Below are 14596 nucleotides of genomic sequence, written 5' to 3'. Positions count from 1 at the left end.
ATAAAAAAAACATTAATTTCCAGGGAGCTAAGTAATATTTTTTCTGGAAAGGGGGTGGTAGGCCAAAAAAGTTTGGGAACCACTGGTATAGATTTATGTTAGGGTTAATATAAGCATTCTTTCCTCAATGAACTGGGCCATTTTCATATTCTTTTCTTTGCCATGCTTTTCCTATGGTTTTTGCTGGTTAAGTTTAAAAATTCCTTTTTGGAAATCCTAACCTCTTCTCAAGAAAAAAGAAAACATACCTACCAGATCTACTGACTAAATCTGGACTATTTAGGATAAGAGACATTTTTTTCAAGAAGACCTGAATTTGAATCTTTCCTCAGACACTTACTAGTCATGTGACCCTGGGAAACTCATTTAAGTTCCCTGTGCTTCAGTTTCCCCATTTGTAAAACAGAAATAAAAATAACACCTACTTCCCAGGTTGCTAGGGTCAAATGGGATAGCATCTAAAGCACTTTATTAATGTTTAAAGCACTATATAAATGTTAGCTATTTATTATTATTTTAATTATTAATTGATGAGAATAATGACTAATTATGTGTGTCAGCATAAAAGGCAGAGTTGGTGTGAAAAGAAACACTTTCATTTCCTACTTCAAGAGAGTACATGTAGAAAAAAGAGGATAATATTAAGAGAAATGGGAAAAGAGACAAAATGGAGTAAATTTATATTTCATAAAGAAGCGCATGGTGGGAGCAGGGGAGAAGACCAATACACTGGAAGGGTAAAGAGGTTGAAGACAGGAAATAATTCTTACGATCATTGAAATTAACTCAAAGAGGGAAGAATAATCAGATCCATGGGGGCAGAGAATTGATTAATGCCCTATAGAGAAGTCAAAGGGTAACAAAAGGACTGGTGGGGAAGGAAGCAATACTAGGGAGAGAGAGTGTGGGAAGTAGCTTTAAAAAGCAGCTTAAAAAGACCCTAAAGAAAAAGAAGAAGGGAATAAGAAGGGAGTGGGAAGAAAGAGAAGTAAAATAAGGGAGGGTATTAGGGGGACTGCTTAAAAACAAAACACTGGTTTAGAAGAAAATAGTGAAAGAAGAAAGGGCAGGACAAGGAGAGGGAATCAAAATCTTGGGGAATACATATTTGATAATCATAACTCTGAATGTGAATGGGATGAACTCATCCATAAAACAGAAGGAAATAGCAGAGTGGATGAGAAACCAAAATCCTACCATATGTTGTCTACATGATGCAGGTAGACATGCATAGGGTAAAAGTAAAAGGCTGGAGCAAAGTCTATTGGGCTTCAAACGAGAAAAAGAAGGCAGGAGTAGCAATCATGATATCGGACAAAGCCAAAGTAAAAATAGATCTGGTTAAAAGAGATAGGGAAGGTAATTACATTCTGATAAAAGGCAGTATAGACAATGAAGAAATATCAGTACTCAACATGTATGCACCAAATGGTATAGCATCCAAATTTCTAAAGGAGAAACTGGCAGATCTCAAGGAGGAAACAGATAGTAAAACTATACTAAAAGGAGACCTGAACCTTCCCCTATCAGATCCAGATAAATCAAACCAAAAAATAAATAAGAAAGAGGTAAGAAAGGTGAATGAAATCCTAAAAAAATTAGAATTAATAGATATGTGGAGAAAAATAAATAGGGACAAAAAGGAATACACCTTCTTTTCAGCAGCACATCAAATATTCATAAAGATTGACCATGTACTAGGGCATAGAAACATGGCAAACAAATGCAAAAGAGCAGAAATAATAAATGCAACCTTTTCAGATCATCATGCAATAAAAACAATAATTAATAAGGGTATATGGATAGGCAAATCAAAAATTAATTGGAAATTAAATAGTATGATTCTCCAAAATCAGTTAAAGAACAAATCATAGAAACAATAATTTCATAGAAGAGAATGACAATGATGAGACATCCTACAAAATCTGTGGGATGCAGCCAAAGCAGTACTCAGGGGGAAATTTATATCCTTGAGTGCATATATTAACAAATTAGGGAGGGCAAAGATCAATGAATTGGATATGTAAATCAAAAAACTAGAAAATGAACAAATTAAAAATCCCCAGATGAAAACTAAATTAGAGATCATAAAAATTAAAGGAAAAATTAATAAAATTGAAAGTAAAAGAACTATTGAATTAATAAATAAGACTAGAGCATGGTACTTTGAAAAAATAAATAAAATTGAAAAAGGACTGGTCAATCTAATAAAAAAAGGAAAGAAGAAAACAAATTTAACAGTATCAAAGATGAAAAGGGCAACCTCACCTCTAATTGAAAAGGAAATTAAGGTAAATATTAGGATCTATTTTGCCCATTTATATGGCAATAAATATGACACACTAGATCAAATAGATAAATATTAACAAAAATGTAAACTGCATAGATTAACAAAAGAGGAAATAGAATACCTAAATAATCCCATATCAGAAAAAGAAATTGAACAAACCCTCAAAGAACTCCCTAAGAAAAAATTCCCAGGACAAGATGGATTCACAAGTGAATTCTATCACATTCAAAGAACAACTAATTCCAATACTATACAAATTATTTGACATAATAGGCAAAGAAGGAGTTCTACCAAATTTCTTTTATGATGCAAATATGGTACTGATCCCAAAGCCAGGTATATAAAAAACAGAGAAAGAAAACTACAGACCAATCTCCTTAATGAACATAGATGCAAAAATCTTAAATAGAATACTAACAAAAAGACTCCAGGAAGTAATCATGAGGGTTATTCATTATGATCAGGTGGGATTTATACCAGGAATGCAAAGATGGTTCAATATTAGGAAAACCATTCACATAATTGACCATAGCAACAAGGAAACAAACAAAAATCACATGATTATCTCAATAGATGCTGAAAAAGCCTTTGACAAAATACAGCACCCATTCTTATTGAAAACACTAGAAAGTGTAGGAATAGAAGGGCCTTTCCTAAAAATAATAAACAGTATATATCTTAAAACATCAACAAGCATCATCTGCAATGGAGATAAATTAGAAGCCTTCCTATTAAGATCAGGAGTGAAACAAGGATGCCCATTATCACCTCTATTATTTAACATTGTACTAGAAACACTAGCAGTAGCAATCAGAGAAGAAAAAGAAATTGAAAGTATTAAAATAGGCAATGAGGAGACTAACTTATCACTCTTTGCAGATGATATAATGGACTACTTAAAGAATCCTAAAGATTCAGTTAAAAAGCTAGTGGAAATAACCAACAGTTTTAGCAAAGTTGCAAGATACGGAATAAACCTAAATAAATCATTAGCATTTTTATATATTTCCAACACATCACAGCAGCAAGAGGTAGAAAGAGAAACACCATTTAAATCACCCTAGACAATATAAAATACTTAAGAATCTATCTGCCAAAACAAACCCAGGATTTATACGAATACATCTACAAAATGCTTTCCACACAATTAAAACTAGATCTAAGCAATTGGAAAAACATTAATTGCTCATGAGTAGGATGAGCTAGCATAATAAAAATGACCATCCTACCCAAATTAATTTACTTATTTAGTGCCATACCTATCAAACTACCAAGAAACTTTTTTTACTGAATTAGAAAAAAATTATAACAAAGTTCATTTGGAAGAACAAAAAATCAAGAATATCAAGGGAATAATGAAAAGAAATGTGAAGAAAGGTGGTCTAGTAGTACCAGATATTAAACTGTACTATAAAGCAGTGGTCATCAAAACAATATGGTACTGGCTAAGAGACAGAAGGGAGGATCAGTGGAATAGATTTGGGGTAAGTGATATCAGCAAGACAGTGTATGATAAACCCAAAGAGATCAACTTTTGGGACAAAAATCCACTATTTGACAAAAACTGCTGGGAAAACTTGAAAACAAATAGGAGAGATTAGGTTTAAATCAACATCTCACATCCTACACCAAGATAAATTCAGAGTGGGTGAATGACTTGAATATAAAAAAGGAAACTATAAGAAAATTAGGTGAACACAGAATAGTATACTTGTCAGATCTCTCAGAAATAAAAGATTTTAAAACCATGGAAGAGTTAGAAAAAAACTACAAATGTAAAATAAATAATTTTGATTACATTAAATTAAAAAGATTTTGAACAAATAAAACCAATGCAACCAAAATTAGAAGGGAACCAACAAATTGGGAAAAAAATCTTTATAACCAAAAAACTCTGACAAAGGTCTAATGACTCAAATATATAAGGAGCTAAATCAATTGTACAAAAAAAAATCAAGCCATTCCCCAATTGATAAATGGGCAAGGGACATGGATAGGCAATTTTCAGATAAAGAAATCAAAACTATCAATAAGCACATGAAAAAGTGTTCTAAAACTCTTATAATTAGAGAAATGCAAATCAAAACAACTCTGAGGTACCACCTCACACCTAGCAGATTAGCTAACCTGACAGCAAAGGAAAGTAATAAATGTTGGAAGGGATGTGGCAAAATTGGGACATTAATGCATTGCTGGTAGTGATGTGAATTGATCCAACCATTCTGGATAGCAATTCGGAACTCTGACCAAAGGGGACTGTGGTGGTGGTGGTGGTGGTGGTGGTTTGGGGAGGGAGGAGAAAGTACATAAATCATGTAACAATGTAAAATTTTTCTAAAAAATAAAAAAATTAAAACAAAAATAGAGTACATGCATGGTAATAGAATCGGAGTCACTGACTCCAGAAGCATAGGAAAAAGAGAAAGTCAGACTGACAAACAGAGAATGATGAACTTTGGAATTTAGGCAAAGCTTGAGCCTCAACCTGATTTTCATGCCCCTGATTTCCAACTGGCCTCTCTAGAGACTTTGGAAAACATCCTTGGGTCAATTGTTGATTCTTTCTTTTAGGTGAGCTAAGAGCTCTTACTCCTATCTAAACACTCAAACTCACGTATTTTCTGGCATATTCTAATTTGTATAACTTATCTGATCCCTGCTTGCTCTTTACTTATATAAATGAGTTTGTTTGCTGTTCATTATTTTTGATGACCTTTTGCATAACTTGCATTTCATGAGGAGTCAAAAACATGGAAGTTTTTTTTTTATGAAAGTTTCCAAAGATATTGCTCAATGCATCCCATTCAGCTGCATGCCAATCCATTTAGATATGCCATACAGATACACATAAAACATATACATCTTATATGGGCAGCACACACTGGACATATACATCTCAGCCAGCAAAAATAAGAAATCAAGGCACACAGGCTTTAACAGTATTAGTAGAACAAATCCAAATAAAGGGAACCTTAATAGCAGATCAGTAAGAACTGAGGTCTGAGGGCCCCAACCATTTTCTGCATGGGATTTTTTTTTTTACGGGGATTACTCTTTCTTTCTTCCCAAATTTCTAGAAAAAGAAAGCTTCACTTGGTGTCCCAATTTTCTTACCAATGGCTCCTTGTAACCTGGCTCCTATTTCACTACGCTACTGAAATTGCTTTCTCTAAAGTCTCCCCAAATTTCTTTCCTTAAAAAAAAATGAAATTGTATTGATGCCTTCTATTTTTATTTCAGTTGTTTCCATATATATCCTCCCCACCCCCAAATTCAGATAATTCATTTGTAAGGGAATGCCATTTTAAAATAGAAGCAATTTTTGAATAAAAAATGTAGAAAAAATTCCAGAATTAAAACTATTAGAAACTCATCTTTAAAAAAAGTCAGAATTTCTAAATTTTTAAACATTCAATCGCAGTAACCCTCATAACAAAGTATACAGAGTATGCAGAAATAGAACAGAAACAATACTGTGAAGAATATGCTTCAATTTGATGCTGAAGGACTTGTACTCTGAAATGAACCAGGAACTATTTACTCTTTCCTGTGACTATTGGATTGTTCTAAAGTTTATGGTCAACTGAGCTAGGAAGATTACTCATTGAGTAGGCTATATAATGGAGTGAGGGAAAAAGAAAACTCTTTCTCTTAAATCCATAACTGTGATTTTGGAAGCTTCTCCCTTTGATTTCAAATGAGGAGATGGGAGAAAAATTCTGACAAAAACTATTAAACAAAACCAATCCATCCAGTGACCATGGTGTATGTAGCATCCTCTAGTCATAGTCCTTTGGGTAAGGAGAGAAGCTGAATATCTATATCTCTTCTCTGAGACCAATTGCTTCTCAGAAACAAAATACAGAATTTCAGCACTTAAAGGGACCTTACAGGACATCTAAACAACTTCATTTTATAAATGAGGAAATGCAGCTTCAGGAAAATGAAATGCTTCATTTAGACAGCTTACTTAAAGCAGGTGAAAAGAAAGGGACAGAATTCAATCTAAAACTCCCCACTCAGATACAAATATGATGTATTGGAAAGCATACTAGCTTTGAAGTCAGAAGAACTAAATTTTGTGTCTTCCCCCTAACAATTTATGTGATATTCCACAAGGCACTTGAACAAGTCTCTGGCCTTCAGGTTTCTCATTTGTAAAACCAGGGGATTAGACTACGGACCCTTCTTTCTCTAAACCTATAATTCTGTGCCTCAAAAATTCACTGCTATTTCGATCATGTCAATACTGCCAATGTCCTTTTCATAGTTTTAATTTTCATTGATATTTGTCCAGCATATAATACTGTTGATCTCATCCTTCTTAATATCCTCTTCTCCCTTGGTTACCATGACAATGTATTCTAGTCTTCTACTTGTTCTCCAAAGGATCCTACTGTGTGCACTTCTCTGGCTAATCTTCCTCTTCCCATGTGCAAATCATAGGTATATCCCCAGAGTCTGGCCTTCACTCTGCTTCTGTTGTGTCTATATATTCTCTCCCATTGGTATATTTTCTATTTACCTTTGCTGCCTCCTTGGCCATTTTTTACCTATTTGCCTCAAAATCTCTTTCCCGAGGCCCTGTCCTCTCAGTCTGTCAGTCACTTGCCTTCTCCTGAGACAGATAAGTTGTTTCTCTAAATATCAAATCTCTGCCAGAAAATATCCATTGTAAGATCCCTTTCTCACTTTATTAGAAAGAATATCTCTTTTCTCCTTTTATAAAACTAATCAGTGCTACCCTCCTCCCACCATTAAAACAAGGTCTCTCCCCCTTCCCACTTTTTCAATACCTCATTTTGCCTCCTCGCTCACTCTCCTATAGCCTCTCCTATTTCTGGGAGACTACTGGAATTATTTTCCCTTCATTGTTAGCCTTTGATTTGATTGGGGTACATCCCATATTCCTTGCTATTTTCTTCTTCCCCTTCACCTTGTGTGTGGGGTCTATGTCTTAGTCACTGTAATCCTCACAATGTAATTACACCCAGTAGGCTACTGTATGACCTTGGACAACTCATCTTCATCTCTTTCACCTTAGTTTCCTCATTTAGAAAATATAGCAGTTAGGCTAGATATTCTTATCTCTAAAATCTCTTATTCTGTGATCCCAGAGACTCAATAATATTGAAGGAGTGAATGGAATTCCCAAATATCCCAGAGTGTAATGCTTCCAGAAAAGGATGTATAGTGGAGGCTAAGAGAAAAATTTCCCAGCCTAATATTTCAGAATGAGAATTCAGGCTAAGGGAGCAGAAAGCTCCCTGGAGGAAAGCTTTTCAAAACTCATTTATGTGAAGTAAAGGTGATATGAAGACAAAAGGCATCAATAAAACCTATTTTTAAAAAATCATCTGTGCAATATTGAACTGAGTAAATGAAACAAACAAAATTAAGGTGATTTTTTCAAGAATTCATTTGAACTGAATTCACATGTATAATGGATAATAACATTGCTTACCTTCTCAATGGGTGGGGGAGAGGGAGAATTTGGAACTTAAATTTTAAAAAAATTAATGCCAAAAAAATAAAGTATTCAAATGATTATAGTTCAACCCTCAATTCTTATAAAGAAGTATAGTTAAGCAAAGCAAACCAATATATTGACCTTATCTGGCAACATATCCTCATTCTACACCCATAGTTTACCCCTTCTCTGTATCGGGGAAACAATTTTTTGACTATCATTACTCTGGTGTCAATTAGTTCAATATATGTCTTTCAAGTCCAAGTTTCCTAAATTTTTAAAATTCTTTTCACATTTAAAAAAACGCTTATTGGGGGCAGCTGGGTGGCTCAGTGGATTGAGAGCCAGGTCTAGAGACAGGAGGTCCTAGGTTCAAATCCGGCCTCAGACACTTCCCAGCTGTGTGACCCTGGGCAAGTCACTTGACCCCCACTGCCTACCCTTACCAATCTTCCACCTATAAGTCAATACACAGAAGTAAAGGGTTTAAAATTAAAAAAAAACAAACCAAAAAAAAAAACCCGCTTATTTTCACATTTAAACAGCATGGTGTAGTGAGTTGAAAGCATTCCTTGAAGTCACGTCAACCTGGGTTCAAGTACAGCCTCTGACCCATACTAGGTAAGTCACTTGACTTTTCACTATTTCAGGAAATACCTTATAAAGCAATTAGTTTTATAAAGCAATAGAGTAACTATTTATTTGTATATTAGAAGTAGTTCCCTCAAGCGAAGTTCCTATAACTATTAAATTGCAGGTCTAGATTCACTTCTAACCTCTTTTCCCCTGCCACCTTCCCAAAATATAACCAGTTTTAAGGATGAAACAATGAGGAAAAAAGTTCTAGAAGTTTTAAAGAAAATGAACCCAGTGATATATTTAATGATGAGGAAGACAACAGAGGCTGGACAATTCATTTGTAAAGGAATACTATTTTAAAATAGAAGCAATTTTTGAATTAAGAAGAGAAATAGAAAATGCTTACAGATAATGAAATTTCAGAAAATTCCAGAATTAAACGTACTAGAAACTCATCTTTAAAAAGTCAGAATTTTTAATCATTAAAATATGCAACACAGGCTAAATCTATCTAATCTAATATTCCATTCTAATCTGGATAATGAGTTGAATGCATTTCCCCTGGCTTGTATTAACAGTGAAGAATACTTTACCACTGATTTCAAAGGTCTCCACAGAAGAAAACATCATTTGTTCTGCAACCGTCAATCTGTTGGTGTAACAGTTATCCTCTTCCTCCTTAAAAGTCTCTTTAGTTTCCATTGCTATTGCTTTATAGTAGGCATAAAGCTCTAGAGTTTGCAGAAATACTTTCCCATTAGAGGAACCACAACATGAATGACTATCCCTCCTGTTTAGTATTGTGGCGATTTGAGACATTGGTGAGGGGGTGGGGCACTTCCCCTTGGCTGTGATTTCTGAATTTATAGAATGTTTTCCAACCCAAACCAAATTAACCTGTTCTCATAAATGATCTGTCCACATGTGAAGGTCCTGGTTAGTGTAGCTAGTTAAAAGAGGTGATAACTTGGAAAATGACACAAAACTCTTTAAGTAGTCAGAAAACCCACTCTTTAATCAGGAGAAAAGGGATAGAAGGTTAAATATTCTGGCCCCTACACAGAGTCAAGAGCTAAATTACCACACAAAAATCAAAAGACTCTAGGACTCTGGGAACTGTACCCCTTTGGAGAAGACACAGCTAAATGCCCACTCCTCCTTGGGAGAGAGCACAGTGCTAAGTGTCAACTCCTCTGGAAGAAGACAGGCTCTCTAAGATACTGAACCTGAGAGACTCTATATCTTTTTGGGAAGCTTACTAAGACTAACCACAAACAAGTGCATAAACCTCTTTGTAGTCAAAAGCTATGGTATTTGGGAATGGTCAGCTGTAACAAATTAAATTCAAAGGTCAAACTGAGCTTCCCGAGAAGAAATTTCAACCCAATAGAGAAGCCTCAAATGTACCTAACATTTCATTATATACAAAACAGGGATATCTGGCACTGGGGGTTTCTCAAAAGGGCAGAGGTAAACTGAGGCATCCAGATTTCATGTTGACAGAGATGAGTGAGAATATTGTGGGCACATCCTTACCTACCTCCTACCCTCACCAACATAAAGGAGGGAAACTAGGACTCTCCTCCACTAGCTCATCAGAGATTGATTGTTAAGCTGAATGGCCCATCTAGCTAACTTCTGCTCCTTCTCCTTGTCCTGCCCTTACCCCAGTCTTCAAGGCTGAGTCCACTTTCCACATCTTCCTTAAAGTCTTTTCTGAGCATTTTAGCCTAGACTTACTATTCTCTCTTTTGATTGAATTCAGTTCAACAAATATTTAGTAGTGTTTACTTTGTGCAAGGCAATAGGTTAGGCACCAATGATACAAAGAGTAAAAAGCAAGAGTTCTTGTCCTCAAGGTTCTTAAAAATCTACTAAGCATTATAAGAACACTTTGAGCCTTGGTATTCCTTTTATTCTATTTATTTCATGTATGCTGGTCTGTTTCTCCAAATGCATTAAAGGCTCCTTGAGGGCAAGACCATGGGTGCTGGCTAGAAAGGGATTTACATTCATCTCAAGACTCTGCCTCTAGGTTATGGATTCTTAACCTTCTTTGTATCATGGGCTCCATGGCAGTTTGGTAAAGTCCTTCTCAGAATAATGTTTTTCAAATAATTGGAATAAATGTTACATTTCAAATAGATTAAAAACTAAAGATATAATGTTTCCTCAGCCTCTACTGTCTTTCCCCCTTAAATATTTTATTTGGTAACATTTTTAAATAATATAATTCATAAGCTTCTAGAACTTTTTTCCTCAATATTTTATCCTTAAAATAGGATAGTTGATCACACTGGGTTGAGGAATGGCAGGAGGAAAGTGGAGAGAACAGGTGAATCCTATTCCTGAGATTTCATGAGTATAAGGAACTTCCCTACTGAGAAAACTACTTCTACCACTACAAATAAGTCGCTACTCTGTGGCTAATTGCCTTAAAGCAGGGGTCGGCAACCTTTTTGGCAGTGAGATCCATAAACACACATTTTTTAAAATGTAATTTCGTGAGAGCCGCACAGTGCTCACAGTGCGCGCTCCTGTAACAGTGTCCGAAAAAAAATGGACTTTATGGCTCCTGCAGAAAGAGCCATATGTTGCTGACCCCTGCCCTAGAAGTTATCTAGATGGGCCATTCAGCTTAACAGTCAGCCTCTGATGGAGCAAGTTGGAAGACAATAATTAATAGTCCCCCTCCTTTACATTGGTGAGGGTAGGAGGCAGGTAAGGATGTGCCCACAAACTTCCTGACTTCTGTTTCCCTATCTTTGTGTTTCAGTGTCAATAGCTATAGAGATGATCCCCTTTTGTTTCTCCCCCTACTCTCATCCTGTCCCCATTAGTTCACATAATAGAAATTGGCTTTCCCCAGGAAACACTGCATCCCTCTCTATCCTTTTTAATACTGATAGATCCTTTTCTCATTTTGCCATTCCCACCTCTGGCCCAAAGACCTGGAGTAGGAGGAAGAGTAGGCATACTTTTAGCTCCTCACTCTCAATTACAAACCATCTCTCTGCCACCATTGATCATTGGCTTCTCTTCTTTTGAGATTCACTCCATTCCCGTCTTCATCACTCAGGCTGATTCTTGTCATGCTTTATAGCAAACCTAATTTCCTAAAGTGAGCAGAATTTTTCACCAATCAGAGGAAGTGAAACAGGAATGATTATCCCTGTTGAATATTGCAGCTATCTGAAGCACACAGGACACTTCCTTTTGGCTCTGATTTCTGAATTTGCTGACCTCCAGGACTTTCTTTATTCCTCAACAAGTTCAATATCTAGCTCATAGTTTCCTTTTCCCCCACCTCTCCACTACCTCGTGCCCTAGATTTTAGGCACTTTAAAATGCACACTGGCATTGCCTCTGACACCTTGACCATCCAATTTATTAATGTCCTGAATCTCTAAGATCTCCATCTTCCCTCTACCTCAGCCACACTCAGGGATGATCACAGCCTTGATCTCACTATCACTCTGAACTGTTTGATCTTCATGATCTATAACTTTGAAACTCTTCACCTTCATATACAGGGATCCCTTCTAATCCCTACTTTCCCTGTCATGGGTTCAATATATATAATGAATCATGCATAAAAAATTAATTAGGAATTTGGGGGGAGTTCTGTGGAAGCCACAGACAACCTGAGAAAGTCAGCAGATGAAACATAAAAAAGTCCAGAAACTCAGAAATGCATAAAATATAAGCTTATTGTTTTGTAATATCAATATACCATATATTTTGTACTAAATGATCAGGGAAGAATTCTGTGCTGAGCCAAGACCAGAAGGTATGCAACATTCTGGCAATGCTATTCAGAATGTCATAAAGCTAGAACTGGGAGACAAGAGGCAGAACCTGTGCCATAATGAAAAGGAGTGAGCTGAGATCACAAGAAGGTAACTTTTAATACCACAAGTGTACACAATTTATTTTTTAAAGATAAAAAATAAATAGCTAAAATGTACAAAAAGAATGCAAAAGCCAAAAAATGTTCAATGGATTTTCCAGGTTGTAGGAGTGCCATGCCCCTAACCCTTTGATGTAGAAGGATACCTATATTTCTCTTTATGAGTTTTGCCTTTTTCTAGCTTTTCTCTGGGGGTATCAAGTTGTCCTTCAAGTATGATGCTAACTAAAGCATGAAATTTAGTGGGGAAAAGCTTGTTATAATGTATATACACCCCAGTGAAGGAACTAATATCCTGAACTCTTTGGTCACGCAATAGTTATATCCTAACCTTGAGATAAGTGAAGTTTCCTTTCTCCTTCTCCCCAGGGAGTTAGTTGTCATCCTTAATAAAAAAACAAAAATCCCAAAGCACCAATAAGTGAAATACCAATTGATTAAGTACTAATAGATTAAATAAATACTAATTGATTAATGTTTGAGGACCTCATTGAAGATTGATGTTATCATACTTCTGCTTTACCTTCTTCCCTCTGGGATCTCAGCTCACTCCTTTTCTTTGTGGTACAGGTTCTGCCTCTTGTCTCTTAGCCTCTAGCTGTGTGACCCTGAATAGCACTGCCAGAATGTTGCATACCTTTGAGTCTTGGCTCAGTTCAGACCTCTTCACTGCTCATCTGCTTGCAGCTACCTTCATCCACTGCCACCAGCTCACATTCATTATCATAGCTATAACCTAGAAGCTGTCTTTCTCATGATTGCTTCTCTTTCTCAGAGTTTTCTCTCTCCTTCTTTGTATGTGCTCCTTGTATCCATGGCATTGAAGGAAAGGATTGCTTGGCTCATTTTCTACTGATTCAGGTCCTCTTCTGGCCAGAACAGCCAGAAAGAGAAGGACTGGCCTGACTCTTCACAAAGGGAGAAGATAGCTCCTCTGTCCACTCTAAAGTTATCTTTAACTTAGGCTGCATTAATAGAAAAAGGATATCCAGAATGAGAGACATCTGTACTCTATACAAGTGGTAGCAAACTCAGATAGGATTGGGGGCTGCTAAATAATACAGAAAGATCCCTGTAAGTTCATTTAACTTAAAAACTACATTTTAACATTATGCATGATTTAATGTATTTTAATTTATTTTGTTAAATATGTTTCAATTATGTTTTAGTCTGGTTCAGGCCACATTTGGGAGGTTTCATATTTGATACTTTTGCTCTGGGCAAATTAAACTTAAATATGGAGTATTATTATATTCAGTTAAGTTTAGAAGAGGCATTGGTAGAATAGAACATATCCAGATGATAGGAACCACAATTATGGGCTCAAGTCCATACCATATGAGGATTTGTAGAAGAAATGGAAAAATTTTGGCCTATAGTTGAAAAGAATAATAGAATTATAGAATCTAGGAATTGGAAAGGACCTCAGTGGTCATCTTCTCCAACTCATACATGAAAAGAAACTCCACTATAATATTATACCTGCAAGTGGTACCTCCAAGAAAGGGGAACCATTCCATTTTTGACAATTATAATTGTTAGAAAGATTTTCTAGATATTAAACCAAAAAATTGCCTCTTACAACTTCCATCCATTGTTCCGTTCTGTCAGAAGGGAATAACCCCCCAGAAAGTCTCATCTGTCCTTCATATGACAGTCCTTCAAATACTTAAAGACCACTATCATGTTCCCCAAATCTTCTTTTTTTTCCAGTCATTTTCATGTAAGCTTCATGAAAGTCCAAAATCATGCCAATTAGGCGCCAGTCCTAGGGATACCTTAAGAAGGAGGCAGAGAGGGATGTAAAAATCACAGAATCATGCTTTCTCAGTCTCTTACCCAAAAGGCTTGTCCTAAAAGTGTCCAAACCACCAAACCCACACATACAAGAGCCACTTATGAAGAGAGAATTTCCAATTTTTTCAACTGATCTCCCTATGAAATGTATTCTAATTTCCTCATGAGACTAGTTGCTCCTTTGGGCAGTCTCCAGTGTATCAATATCCTTTGTAAGCCCTAGTACCCATAACTGAATATACTACTCCAGATGAAATCTGATGAGGTCAGAGTACAGTGGCTCTATTATATTTCTACAGCTGGAACTATGCCTCTTTCAAGATCAAATTAGTATTTTTGGTTACCACATCACAATGCAGATTCATTTTTGAGCTTATAGTCCATTAAAAGCACCTGAGCTTTTTCAAAACAACTGCTAACTTTTGGTCTCTGTCACTTTTAACCTCTGTCACTTGTGCCCTATGACATTTCACTTTATTAGGTTCGACCAAATGCTCTAGCCCATTAATATTTTTTTTTTGATTTCTCATTCTACCATTCAACATGTTAA

At 35.9% G+C, this 14596-nt stretch overlaps 1 protein-coding gene across 1 annotated transcript in view; it reads right to left on the bottom strand.

Annotated features, from left to right (window-relative positions):
- The window catches only part of MARCO (macrophage receptor with collagenous structure), a 64719-nt gene extending 55678 nt beyond the window's left edge, over window positions 1–9041 (bottom strand). Inside the window, exon 1 of the mRNA XM_044666626.1 lies at window positions 8933–9041. Within this exon, the coding sequence (XP_044522561.1) occupies window positions 8933–9041 (109 nt within the window). The remainder of the gene's footprint in view (window positions 1–8932) is intronic.
- Window positions 9042–14596: the final 5555 nt, after the last annotated feature.

Source organism: Gracilinanus agilis, chromosome 3, assembly GCF_016433145.1.
Source record: "Gracilinanus agilis isolate LMUSP501 chromosome 3, AgileGrace, whole genome shotgun sequence".
Taxonomy (NCBI): Eukaryota; Metazoa; Chordata; class Mammalia; order Didelphimorphia; family Didelphidae; genus Gracilinanus; species Gracilinanus agilis.
Note: the sequence above shows the minus strand (reverse complement) of the source record. Positions and strands in the feature narration are given on the sequence as shown.